Source organism: Protopterus annectens, chromosome 3.part0, assembly GCF_019279795.1.
Source record: "Protopterus annectens isolate FY-2018-M chromosome 3.part0, PAN1.0, whole genome shotgun sequence".
NCBI lineage: Eukaryota > Metazoa > Chordata > Ceratodontiformes > Protopteridae > Protopterus > Protopterus annectens.
The window spans coordinates 589,164,400-589,179,456 of NC_056731.1; the positions used below are offsets into that span (position 1 = coordinate 589,164,400).

The following is a 15,057-nucleotide window of genomic DNA, read 5'->3' on the forward strand; positions in this document are numbered from 1 at the left end:
ACTTATTCACAGAAAGAAAATCTCTAATGCTGTTAAAAGCATAGATTATTGACATAGAAACAAAAATAACTGACAATTTTTCTTGTGATATTACATTTAACAGAATGAGTCAACTACAGGACAATATAGTTGTCTATGAGAAGAAACTACAATCTATTAAGTTATCTAAACTTAATAGAGATAAAACTGACTTTGCAAGAAAAACAATGTCTTTTCCTGGCCAAAAGAAGTTAAAATTACATCTAGTCAGAGTAATGGTCCCTTTTTCCCTGCGATGCAATATTTGCATTACACGACTGGCTTCTCTGGTCCTGTTTCCGGTTCTGCAACTGATCAGGGAGTTATGGCACCCGTATCTACAAATGCTACACAAGTGGAATGGGGCTTGCAAATTCCTGTTACTGCCATTAACAATTCGGCAGTTCCTACTACCACAGATGATCGGGGAGTTTTGGCGTCCGTATCTACAAACGCTATTGCAAGTGGAACCAGGTATGCAACCTTCTTTTACTGCTTTTAGCAGCTCGGAGACTCCTATTACCATCGACAAGTTTATAAATGATGTGCGTCCCACTTACACATCAGCAGTAATGCCTTCAACCTCAAATGTATCTGTAGTGAATAATACTCAAGGGCAAGAACTAAATAAGGAAACTAGTGTTTTTTTTGGACAAGGCAAAGAATGGGGATTACTCTGAGAACAGCCCTGCCGTACAGAGCTCGGTCAAAGAGTTTTACACACAACGGCAAGACATTCAAGAGCCAGCACATGGATGTGATAGCTCATCAATCCAAAAAAAGACGCATGTCGTCTCAGACTTAGTTGTTAATATTTCTTCTTTTGTGTTAAACAGTGAACAGCTTAGTGTTCTTAATAAAGGTTTATCCTTTATTCCTGCAAAGAGGGCTGACCCAGCAGAAATGTTGAAGGACTTGAGAATACTTGGTAGAAGTCTTTCACTAAAGTGTTTGTTTCCTACAGATACTATTTCAGGTAACAAAGGACATGATATATACAGAAAACCTAGTACCTTTGTTCCAGCTTTACCAATAGGTATTAAACGATTCATAGATGCATGTGAAATTGCCTTCAAAGAATTAAATAACTCAACTGATACCAGTATGTAATTTTATAACTTGACAGTAGATGAACATAGAGCCCTGCAAGAATTAAAAAATCTACATTCACTAGTCATTAAGCAGGCAGATAAAGGAGGTGGTATAGTATTAATGGACAAGGATTTATATGTCACACAAATGGAGAAACTTTTACCCGACACTCGCACATATCAATGCATTTCCAAGCCTACTGTTAATGCTATTATAAGGTTTCTTTTTTAATTTTTGATTTATTAATCACTAATTTAATAGAGGACTCACTTTTCAAGTACTTTAATGTGTATAAACCTCTTGTTCCTAGGGTATATGGCTTACCAAAAATACATAAAAATTTGTTATCTCCACCCATGCGTACTATTGTTTCAGGCACTGGGTGGTGTACTGAACCTCTCTCCATTTATGTAGAGGGATGTTCACATGGTTTGTTGGCAAATTGCCATACAATATTAAAGGATACAAATATGTTTTTACAAAGGCTTTATAAAAAAATGGAAAGTGTTGATGTTAATGAGAACTTTGTCCTTGTTACACTAGACATTGAATCCTTATTCACTAGTATACCTAACACCTGGGGTGTTGACAGCGTTAGAAATTTTCTTTCTGTGAATAAGTGTTTCACTAACACTAAGATACAGTTGATTTGTAGTCTCTTAGAGATTATTCTAGAGAATAACATTGTTATGTTCCAGGAGCAATTCTTTTTGCAGAAAGATGGCGCGGCCATGGGCACTGCGTGTGCCAACAGCTACGCCAACTTGGTTTTGGTCAGCTGGGAAGAGCAAAATGTGTTGTCAAACAATAATCCATTCTTTGGACAAATGCTTTGGTATGTCCATTTCGTGGATGATGTGTTTATGCTATGGAAAGGCTCTGGTATTGATTTGGCTCAGTTTTTGGAATATTTGCATTCAACCACTGATTGTTTAAGGTTTACTTATCATAGTTCTAATACTGATATCAGTTTTCTTGATGTGCAGGTTAGTAAATCTGTTTTAAATAGTCTTTGCAGTAATATTTATTTTAAACCCAATAGAAAAAATACTCTTTTGTACAAATCTAGTATGCATCCTAGGCACATTCCTAGGAACGTGCTCAAGGGTCAGGTCTTTAGAACACTGCAACTACATAACAGAGATGAAGATGCAGTAGTTGCTTTATCGAATCTAAAAACAGAATTTTTGCATAGGGGATATTCGCTTGCAGACATTGAACAGACTATCTCTAATGCCTGGAAGCTGAGAAGTACTAGATGTAAACCTTATTTTAATGCTGGTGATACCGTTGACAATGCAAGATATACTAACAGATCTAGTAATGATTTTAGGGTGGTGTTTCAGTTTTCTAGTAACATCAACCAATACCTAGATGTAGTTAAGAAGCATTGGTATTTGTTACAAGAAGTGCCTGGATTGGTAGACAAGGTTGGACTTTCTCCTACTTTTAGTTTCAAAAATAATAAATCCCTTAAACATCTATGTCATGGTGAACTATCTAGAACTATCATTCGTTCCAATCGGCATGGTACTTTTCCATGCAGGAATTGCAGTTCTTGCCAATTTATATACAGTAAAAATAAATATGTACATCCTACTAGGCAATTTTCACTGTATACTAATGAATACACTGATTGTAGATCTACAAATGTGTTCTATTACTGTTTTTGTGTACAATGTCCTGCCTTTTATGTAGGAAAAACAAATAGAATGCTTAAAGATCGTATTTTAGACCACTTAAGAGATATTAGTAATAATAAACCATCAAATGCTCTAGCTAATCATGTTATGTCCAATGGCTGTTCTCATTCTTTTAAGTTTTGTTTTACAACATATTTATACAAACCCCAGAGGCAGTGACATTGAGAATATCACAGAGGGACATGAACAGAAGTGGATTCTGAAACTTAATGCTGAAAAGTATCCTGGTTTGAATGCTACTACTTCCTTGGTCCCTTTTTTAAAGGCTAGACAACTTAAGCATTAAGATTAGTTTTCAAAGTTAGTTTATGTACTTAACTAGCCTTTAGTTTCCAGGTATTCTATTTAACTTTTTGCCGACTAGTATTTTTCCATGTTTTTTATTATGATTTTAAAGTGCTTTCTTATGTATGTTTTTTGAATTTTTCTTGTACAATGTTTTTAAGCAATGCTTTTAGTAGTTTGAGCATGAAGCTTAATTGTTTTTCACTGCTACTTAATCATTGTGTGATTTTATTGATTAATTGGCATTTTAGAATCTCTATTTAAACCTGTGCATTTTTTACTGTGGTGTCTGATGACGCAACTTCGGTTGTGAAAGCGCTTACCACTTTGTACTTTGTTGTGATTAAACGTTTTGCTGTGTGTTATCTTGGTGCATTTCTTACTTTTTACTTGGATTCATTTCTGCACCAAGGTTTTACCCAACACGTTTTTTTTTTGGTTTTCTATATCACGTTTAAGCTTACTTTTTTTGTAGCTTCGAGCCTATCATCTAGTGTGTGCAATCTATCAAGCATCTGTTGGTACACATTAGTCAAACTAGGAAAACAGGGCATGGTAAGCAACTTGTTCTCTAAATTGATAATTTCTTCCTTTAAATCAATCCGAGTCTTAAGGAAATGATCATTCATCAAAGACATATAGTCAAGGCTTAACTTCAAGTTAAGCTGTTGCCAACGCTTAAGTAAATCTGGATAAACATTGCCATACGATAGCCTTTTTAAGATCCTTAAACCTCGTGGAACAATGCCCATGTCAAGGTAAGCTAAAAAACTGAAATGTTTCCATTGTAAGTGTTTATAAGATCCAACTTTCTTCTCTAGTAGCTCTAAGTTCTTATTAAAGTCAGCAGCAGTTTCAGATAGTGAAATGGAAAGGTTGTCTGTAATTTCCATCTCTCCAGGAACCAGATTAAGAAGTGGATTAACCTCTCTAGTTAAGAGAGCTTTCACAGAAATGGTAGTTTCTATAAGGATACGGCTCTCAGTCCACAAATCCCAACGAATACAGCAGGAGACACAGCAACAAGATCCAAAACAAGCACCCACTGTAGTACTGGAAACAAAAAGGCAACAGTAGAATACAACCACGTTGAGAAAATAGTTTAATACAAAAAGCAGCAGCAAAGCTTTCAGGTCTACACCCTTCCTCAATGCGAAATACAAATTCAAAAACATATCACTTAGAGTTTAAATAGGAGCCAAGAAAAGTCATGTGATCACAGCCAGCTGATTAAATGACAATAACATAAAATCACAAACAGATTATTTTAAAAAATACAAAATTTAAAAATAACATCGGAAACATAAAAAATAAAAAACAAATATTTTTAAGGGACTCGTATAGAAAATTTTTACAATCAAAATTTACTCTGCTGTAACCTCAGTAGATTGGGCTTTAAGGTAACAGCATTACATTTTCTATGATCCATCCATCGATCCAAGCTGTGATTGGATATGGGCAGGGGATGAGCTTTTTTCACATGGATGGGGAGTTTGTTCAGAGCAGCTGTACCGTCTGCGAGATGCATTCTGCCCTGCCAAACCATTCTGATACTGAAGAAGAGGTTTAGATCCATAAACAATGTACGTTTTCTGATGCCATTTGACTTGCTGACATGCCATTGGTCCATCACTACTGGGCCAAAGGATGCCTTGTATGTCAGACACAAGTCATCCCTTAGCAGTCTGCAAGACACTGCATAGTGAAAGTGCTTTGTCTCTATGTACGATATATTAAAGACTTGTATCCTTTTAGGAAAGTACATCCGTGGAGATTCCAGTTGTATGTGACTGGACAGATGCATGCCAGAGGGCATTCTACTTAATTGGAATAAGTGAGGTCTGAGTAAAGTGGATCAATAACATTGCTAGATCTAGACACAATCTCTTTGTTTATAAGCCTCTCAAGACTGTTGACATAGGGTTGAAAGCAAGATCAATGTCCACACAGGTTTCCAAATCTGAAATGGGTCAACTGTTTATGGTATATTGTCAATGTGGTAGTTCTCTGCAGTAGATGGCTTGACAAAGGATATAATAATGTATTTCTTATTTACTTTTAGTCCATGATTTTGGCACCAGTTATTGTTTGGAAAAAAAATTTTCTTGCAGGATAACCAAGTCATTTCAGGATTCAATGACCATGTGTAGCTTGCACTCATCTGCAAACTTAATCAACCAGAGATATCTTTGGTACTGGCTTTTACTTAAAAATAGATGCAAAACAGGAGAGGTCCCAGCACTGAACTCTGCAGGACTTCATGGATGATTGGTGTCTTTGTATCAGTATCTTCCCCTATTTTGATCTCCTGCTTCCTTAAAGTCATTTGGCAATCCTGCAGGTGACATAGGGGCTCAATTCCCAATTTATTTAGCTTTTTTACTCTTCCTGTGTGGGGAATAGTGTCAGAAGTTTGGCCTGTTCAGGGTATGCGGTGCATATCATTTTACCTTAATCCATTGCTTAGGTGACCTTTTCAAAGAGGTCCACCAGGTTAAGCAAACTACCTGCCCTTGATGTATCCAAATCAAGATGGGTCTAGAATTTTGAAGATTTCTGAAGATTTCCCATGTCGTTATTGAATAGTTCCATGTTAAATCTTTCTACAGTTTTGCATACGAAGCTGGTCAGACTTGTGGGTCAGCAATTGCCAGAGTCTGTGGAAGACTCTTCCCCTTACGAAGTGGGAATGACTGCAGCTATTCTCCACTCACTTGGTACAAATCCTCTGAAAAGGCTGAGGTTTAACAGTATTGCTGGGTAGGGGGGCTAATTTAATACATATCCCTCAATGCACTTGTTCAGTTGGCATTAAATTGATATCTGCATGTTTCAGCCCAAATGTTTACCTCCAACACTTCTGCAACAGCAATCTTATTTCAGTCTCCTCCTCCTTACTCCACTTTGTAATAAATAGTTCTTAACCTCTTGTATGTACATCATAATCATATTGCTAAAAAATAAATCCTCTCATTTATCAATGTATCACTAACTATATATTACACTGACTGCCTTAAAAAAACTCCAGCTATACTCTGTTGCATATTGTCTACTCAGAGGCGATCTCTGCTTAACATACAAGGCCATGTCAAACCCAGAGCTGTTGGACATGCTACACTTAAAGAAATCCCAATCCCTCAGAGCCACACGCTCCAGGGATCTAAACCTTGTCATCACAATAAACAAAACATGCTGGAGGGATAGGTTCCTGACCCAGAGACTCTCTGGAATAGATTGCCCATACATGTCAAGCAGAGTGCCTCTTTGGCCCTCTTCAAAAGGAACCTTGACGATTGGATGGGAGAGAGGAAATTTACCCCAGGGATCACGTCAGTTGCCCTGCTAGACAGGGGTCCAGGGAAGTAAATAGTGTGGGAAGAAATAGCCAGGGAATTGTTATGGCTAGGCTTGTATAGGGCCTAGGGCTGATAGCCTAGTACCAACCTATGAACCTATATAACAATTATACAATGTATAACTAACTTTATATTTGCCATGTACACATACAATATTAATATCCAATCCTTCAGAAGATTCCATAAGTCTCTAATCTCTTACATCACTTCTCAATTTTCATACAGTCAAAAAAATAACTGTTGAGATGCTCAACATTATATATGCCATACACATTTTCCTCTTCTGTTACACACACACACTCTTCCACTATTTTAGGTTCCATGTTTATTAACCAGCAAACAAAATCCCATGAAACCATTCAAAGCCCTTGTCTTTGTTTTTTTTTCTCTCGATGAATTTGTTACATCATTACCCAATCCTTTCCATGGGTAAATAAAAAATGTCTCCACTGTTTTCATATAAAAGTTTCCTCTCTCTCATTTTACCTCACCCCAACTTAAGTATTCTACTTTATTTTTCTATCATACACTTTCTGAAATCTCTTTATAACTTCTTTATATTCCTATTGTGTAATTGCCTTTATTAGCTCATTAACCCCGACTACTGTCTCATGGCACCTCTGTGCTTAAATCAGAGCACACTGTGAGATGGTAGTAACTGCATGTTATTACACCAGAGTGCCTTCCACCAGCGCAATTAACTTTTCAGTCCTATATTAGCTCCACTGTTGAAAACTCAGCTGAGAAAGTAACTGAACGTTGTCAGTTACTTTGTCAGCTTAAGATTCAGCATGGAATTACACCACATTCATATTTGAGTTTACCGAGAAAATCGGTTTGCAAGTCCATACTTTTTCCAGCATTCATGACAAGTGGTGGCAACCAGTAGTAGTCTTGAAATGCCAGTTGCTTAAAGCCTTTTTTTTTTGTTTGGTTGTTATGTTTAACGCACAAGTAGTTCACGCTATCTCTCTTAGTGAATTACACAAATGGACAGAATAAATAAATTGAGCTGTTTACTTTACTGTTCAACAATTATCAGTAAATCCAAGCCACATTGGTTCATTCTTGAATGACACCCGTGTCTGATACACTGATTGTTCCAACACCGCACACCGGCTATTGGTGTGTAGAGGATTGGAGCCCCGACACTCAGTTACAGACTGCTAGCATTGATAGAAAAGCGATCTGGCTTTACAAACTGCCAGGGAACAAGGACTTACAGAGTCAGGGTCCTTCCCCGGCCAGGATAACTGGAAACCAAACATTTCTGTAGGATTAGAGAATTGCCAAACCCTCTTGGTGAGAGAGAAAACCGGTGTTGCGCAAGATGGTGTCCACCTCTTCTGGAAGTGGAGCCACCAGTGCAGGTGGCAGCACTAACTCTGGTAAGAAAAAGGAGAAGGGGGACATGGATTGTTTGTTGTTTTGGGTCAGATGAAGGTAGGACTGCTTACATGGTAAAACGACTGGGTCTGAATGCTGTATACATGTGCCGATATCAGTTTATTTAGGACTTGAGTTACGATATTTTTTCATATTTTGGTAAAAGTTTGCTAGGGAAACTGTCAACATGCTAGTAATACCTCATTTTGAAGACAGTATCAGTGCGTACAACATGATAAAGGAACTGTGTTTATATGCTGTACACATGTACAGATATCACATGTTTTTAGAGCTAGGGTTATGGAAAATTGATTTTATTTCATATTTTACTGAATGAATTTGGTAAGGAAAAATGTCAACATGCTAAGTAATAGCTCAGTTTGAAGACAGTATCAGTATGTACAACATGGTAAAACAACAGGGTCTGCATGCTGTAAACATGTACAGATATCACAGTTTGTTTAGGAATCAGGTTATGGAAATTATGATTTTTTCATATTCTGGTAAATAACTTTGCTAGGGAGCATACAATTGAGCCAAGTCAGACCGTATTAACAGTTCCAACATGGTTAAAGAACTATGTCTGTATGTTGTACACATGTACAGATATCAAAGTTTGTTTAGGATTTAGGTTATGGAAATTATGTTTTCATAATTTGGTAAATAACTTTGTAAAGGAGCATCTGAATGTACTAAGTAATACTGCATTTTGAAGACAGTATTCATAGTTCCAACATGGAAAAAGAACTGTATCTGTATGTTAAACACATGTACAGATGTCAAAGTGTTTCGACTTAGGTTATGGAAATTATGATTTTATTTTCATATTTTGGTAAATAACTTTGCAAGGGAGCATGTCAGTGTGCCAAGTAATACCTCATTTTGAAGACATTGTTACACCTTACAACATGGTAAAAAATTGTCTGTGCACTGTACACATGTACAGATATCAGTGTTTAGTCTTGTACGATTATGAAAATTATACATTTACAATACTTCTCATTATTATACCCATATCTTTGCAATGGAGCATGGTGATCACACAAATGATGCATCATTTTGAAGCTGACATTCAGATACACAACTTTTATACCGATATGTAGGCTCTGTCTGTTACAGGTGATGACATATTATGCTATATTTATCAATTATGAGAAATATTATATTAATCATATTTCTGTGAATATCTCCATCAAGGAGCATCACACAGTAATGGCTAAGGTATCATTTTAAAGCTGACATTCATACAAACAAATGAAATACAAATCGTATGGGTCTACATGGTAGATCGACCAAGATATTGTGCTTTGCTTTTCCAAAAAGGTAAAAAATATGCACAATATCAGCATTCCTTGTCAAATATTTAATAATGACTGATATACACTATCAACATTTACACTGTTGGAAAGGTCAGTGTCTGTTAAACAACTTTCACATTTACATTTTTAGTCTAGCTCTTATAGTTAAAGAGTTATGAACATTTGTTTTCTGTATGGTATTAGAAATGGATTTTCTGAAAATGAGCTCAGGCTGAACTGTTGTTCCTATGGTGGGATTAAGCAGGCAGCTTTTTCTGAGCTGCTCCGGAGTGAATGAGTTGAGCTATAACCCCAAAACAAATGAAAGAACCCAATACACTACAAATTTAAGACCTCTTCCACTTTATTACAAACGATTCCATTTTTCACCAGGTTTTAGTCTAAATCTACAAAAATATTAAAGAATGCTTGCAATAACTTTTTCCATAAGTGAGAAATGTACAGACTCTGTTAAAATAAGCTAATTTTCATACAAGTATTTAGAATATTTCTTAAATATAGCTAGACAAAACCTTCCACTCATCTGCTCACTGTTTTACAACTTAATACTTCCCAAATCTCATGTCTAAGAAATTGCAGAATTTGCATCCCTTTCCCAAAATCTTTAATTTTCTTTGCTTAATTAACTGCATCCCACTTGTTGCAACATGCCCCTGTCATTATAAACTTCCTTAATCATGAATTGTTGTTCTTCTTTCGGCTTTTCCCGGTTAGGGGTCGTCACAGCAAAACTCCGGTCTGCTAATGATTGGCAGCAGATTTTTTTACAGGTGCCGAGGTGCCAGCTCGATGCCCAACCTTCAACTAAGGCACACCCATTCTACACATGTCTTTCGAATGTCACTCGACCGTGAGGAGGACATGCAGACTCCACACAGAAGGCCTCCCACTGAGAATTGAACGGGAGAACCTCTTGCTGTGAGGCAACAACACTACCGCTTCACCACCGCGGCGTCTTAAACATGAATTGTTTTGTTAAATTTGTACAAGAGAGAATTAAAGCACACTCCATCCCTACCTCCTATTTTTGCCTCCAAATTGTTTAATTTTGATTTATTGCATTCATGACCATCACAAAACTACATGCTCAATGCACTCTCCAGCTTCATCCAGCTGTTCCCCTGCCCATCCATTCAACACCACTGAAACTGAAGATCCCATATACTGACTCAATTACATTTGGAGCCCATCCCCATATTCTTGCAAAATGTTCTACATTTCCTTTTGACTAATTCTGAAAAATGCCTTTCACCTTTCCTCTCATTTCACAATCCACCTCTTTTACAATAAGCATTCCATTCATCCTTCTGTCTTTCACTCCATGTACCCCCTTTCACTTATTTCTTCCTCTCATTTTCATAATATACAACCTGTGTAGAGTAGGTCACCAGTTCTTTTGCTTCCCTTCTCTCCTCTTTTTACCTTTTATGGCTTAGCAAACTTCATCCTCTTTTATTCCATCATTCCCCACCAATTTTTAACATAAAAAACCCTCCTACTCAGCTTCTGACATTCACTTATTAAAAAAATATCCTAAAAACCTTGGTCCAGGTGCTGAATTTCTTTCCTTCATCTATTACCTTCTCCAATTCTTTTCCTGTAATTGTCTTTTCTAGTTCCTATATTATTTAGCCACTGAACTTCCTCCTCTCTTTTCTGCATAGCTTTCCACAATACCCATAACTTCCTCTTTTAGACTTTTATCCATCAATCCCAGTATTCCTTAATTTCCTTAATTATATCAGCCATGTCCCACAGTAAGTAATTCATTTTTGCCTATCCATCCTTCAAAGAATGATATGAAAAGTTCTCGGTTGTATTGTTTAACTTTTTAGTTGGTACTTCTGAATTCTCACTTCCCAAAGCCAGTAAATTTTCACAACTTTTAGAGTCACATTTCTTTGTTCCCCTCTGCTTTCTACTGGAATATTTATATGGTAATAAGTTTTGCTTGTGTACTACCTAAAAGGCTACAGTTCTTTAAAACATTTCATTGTTAGATGACCATGCTATAATTCTCCTCTTTAAACATTCTTTACTACTTTTAACTTTGAAATCTTTATCCTTTCACTACTACATTTTCACCTATTACTGCTACAGTGCCCTGTGTTCTGAAAATCTGCCTCCTACCCCCCCCTCCATGTCATTGAATATAATCTCAGTCCTTAAATTCCCACTTTAAAAGTAAACCTTTCTTTGCGTAATTTTAACTCCTTACTTCCGTAACTGCTTTAATGTCTTAGACAATTTCATTTTTCTTTCTAAAATTACAACCGTCTCCTATTAAAATACTGTGCATCTATTGCTTTGAATAGTCTTTCATCTCACCCACAGATGAACTAGTTACTCAATTTGTATCACATAAAAACATTCTTCCTCATATTCATTTTACACTAAATTGCAGTTCCAGAGCATACCTTTTACTGCAGTCCACACTATTCCTTTCCCAGCATCATTTCTTCTTCATATTTTCCATTCATGTTAAATCTGCATGCATCTGTTACATCACAAAGTCACATTCTTATATCATTTTTATAACATTTAATAACATTACATTGTTAACCTTTTCCTTTTTTGCATTTTTTTTAAAACCATCCCTAATTTTTCTCTCTTTACACCTCTCCATTGACTATACTATTCTTCGGATCTGCTTGTTTATCCAGCAGTACTGTTCTTGGGAATTGCTGAAGAAATATTAAATATAGGCCTAAGCAGAGTCCTGCGGTACTCATGTTCTTACGGATTAGTAGTCGGGCTGTATTCCTGCATATTGACTTTCCAGTCAGCCAGGACATAATCCATTAAATTAGTAAATTTGCCTTTGTAATCCATTAAATTAGTTACAGTTTGCCTTTGATTTAATCAATCAGTTATTATATTATTGGGAGGAAAGTTGAAAACCTTAGCCAAATCCAGATTAATACCTAGTATTACTATAGTTATTTGACTATAAAAATGAAGACTGGGTAAGGTAGACCTTTCCTTAAACCATTGTTGATCCAAATCTAGAATTGCTATATCTCTGTACTTGTTTTGACAGAAGCTGAATGCATCTTTCATGACATTTTTCTAAAACAGATGTTGATCTGATTGGTCTGCATTTTTTTTTAATTTCTTTTTCTTACCTTTTGTAACACTATATAATTTTCATAGCCAGGAAACAGTTCCAGTGAGTAAAAGCTGAAGGGAGTAATTTTGCTATAATTAAACACAGCTAGCATTATATCAGGTGCCATAGATGAGGCATTATACAAAGTTTTTGTTGTTGTTGGACAGATTCCTTAAACCATTATGTCCAGTTAAAGCTATTTAATAGTTGCAGAATTTGTATCTTTAAACATTTATTGCCTTGCAACTATTCTAGTAATCTTATGTCATTAACCTTGCTACAGATCTTAAGATCTACAATTGTTTACGGATATAAAAATGAGTATTTTTCTTATTTTTTGAATCTTCAGTATGTTTGTTCTCAATGTTTTTCTGTTTTGAGAATATTAATGTTGTACTAGTTTTAGAGGTATACATTTACACCTACAGGCAATTTTGTATGTCTTGTATATTCTCTGCTTTCTTCTGCATAATTTATACAAATTCCTTATTCCACTATAATGCATGTGTATACCTTCTTCTAAGCTGGTAATATAATCACCAACATGCCTTTATTGTTGAAAAGCTCTTTATACCAAACTACCAATGTTACCTTTTTAAAACTTAACACACTGAAAATCACATTTGTGAATTGTGTCAGGTTCTTTCACCACTGTGATAGCTGCTGCAGCATTGAAGAATGACAAAACCTTTTAGAAAAGGTATCTTGGGGGATGAGGTGGTAGCAAACTGGCAGAAAACATTACTTCATGTCTTACCTGGGCCTTGAATGATAAACGGGCTGTAGGCATGATTCATGTACCACAGATTGGGGAGAGGGCGTTGAATTGTTGGTTGTGTGTAGTAGAAGGGCCTTCTGTGGTTTGGGGGGTATGGACCACCTTCTGTTGCAGTATTCATTTCTGAAAGTAGAAAACCACATTAATGCCTTAAGTTATATTGGAATGGAGCTATACCAGAAGAGAGACATGCTCATTACTTAACAGAACTGCTTGCTTGGCATCAACTTCACTAAAGCCAAATGCTTCAGTAATATCTTTCAGTGACAATAATGGGACTTAAACCAAAGTAAATTAACAGCACACCAGTGACAAAAAGATTTGTTTTCCATTTCCTGCATATATTAGTTTTGAAACATTGTGCAGCTGCAGGAAAAAATTAACCTACCCACTCATGTGCAGGTAACCATAATTTATACATTGTCAATCAAATTATTTCAAAGCAGAAATAATCTATTACTCATTTGTTTTCTCAAAACTGAAGCATATTCAATAAATAAAAGAGTTATCAAATTAAGTGTTCTTAAAGCAAAGCTATGAACAGAAGCAGATATTAACATGTACCCCCAATATTCAAACTCCCCTCCCAACAGTAATCGTAAGATAAACGACCTCTAAAGGTTAAGTCTATTATGTTTTTCTACTGCTTGGACTTGATTTACAGCTATACTTTGTGCTGAATGTTGTACATTAAACATGCCATAAGGGCTGCTGTAAGAAACTTTGGAATGGTCTTTCTAAAATTTTTTGTTACCCTAAAGAGTGCAATTGCATTAGGAATACTTGGATTATATAATTTTGTGCCTTCAAAAACATCTCGCTATACTTCCTACGTTCCTGGGCAAAGTTTAAAAAAATACAGTGATGTGTGTTGGGCTGCAGTGTCCAACAGTTAGCAAGGAAGAAAATACTCTTCATTTTAGGAATTCATAGACAACTAATGAACCTAGAAATAACACTGCAGTTTTTTTTATTCTTCTTTTAAATTGTAAAGATGTAAAATTTCACCTATCAGTTATTATTGTATACTTACTTTGTAATATTGAGCAGAAAGGTAATACAACAGTATAATGTGTAGCAAAGGAAAAAAAGAGTGACACATGCAAATGCTTTAGAATTAAATTTTTTCGTGCCCTCTGCTGCACTCCCATTCAATAATGTAATATGGAAAAAAAGTAAAGTACCTCATCTGTACGTTTTATTTGTTCTTCAGCAGGAGCTTCATCTGTTTATTTGAAATGAATATTGTACAATTTATTTTACATTCAATTAAGCTGATTTGTTTGTCTTATAATGTCTTGGCAATGTATGTAGATCAAATAGTTCTATTCTGCTAGAACTTCTGTTTTTAACTGCATTTAGTTTGTTTTACATATTATAGATTCAACAGCTGTGATTTTCCATAGATGACACTTTTAAAATTGAAAGTTAAACAGCTGAATTTGCCCTCCAAAGGCAAAGTAACAAACACTGTCTTTAAAAAAAATACATTACTGAAATGAGAGCCAGAGATTTAGTGAAGCTGAAGAACATCGGGACAATTTCACTTCCTCTACCCATACAGGAAGATTTAAATGTAGCACATATGTATATGGGTTTCAAAGGTGGTCATAGCTTGGGGTGGTTGTAGGGATAAGCTTCCACTACTTATTAAATGCTCCCAATGCATGCATCTGTAATAGCCTCTAACAACCCAAGTCCAACTCATGGCCTTCACATGAATGGCTTAGTTTCCAAGACCGGCAAAACCATTTGTACAGACAGAAGAATGAGTGAAGGCAGGTGACTGATACCTTAAAACCAGTTGCTTTGGGCAGTAGAGGCTCATCAGTCTGGGAAGGCAACCCACTTAGGAAAATGCAAACTCTGATTTAAACCCCCTGCTGCCTTGTGGCAATACCTAGTCATAGTGAAAAGGCTTCAGGAGTGAACCCAGAGTAAAACTCCAGAGATGGAGATCCTAAGGCAATTTGAGGTTGTACTTCACCTGACTCTTGCAGCGCTTATGACA

General features: G+C 36.1%; 1 protein-coding gene across 1 annotated transcript in view; it reads right to left on the reverse strand.

Annotated features, from left to right (window-relative positions):
* Positions 1–15,057, reverse strand: part of LOC122796481 — a 506,341-nt gene that overhangs the window by 419,112 nt on the left and 72,172 nt on the right. The window contains exon 2 of the mRNA XM_044064991.1: positions 13,026–13,169. Coding sequence (XP_043920926.1) covers positions 13,026–13,167 — 142 coding nt within the window. The 5' untranslated portion in view covers positions 13,168–13,169. The remainder of the gene's footprint in view (positions 1–13,025; positions 13,170–15,057) is intronic.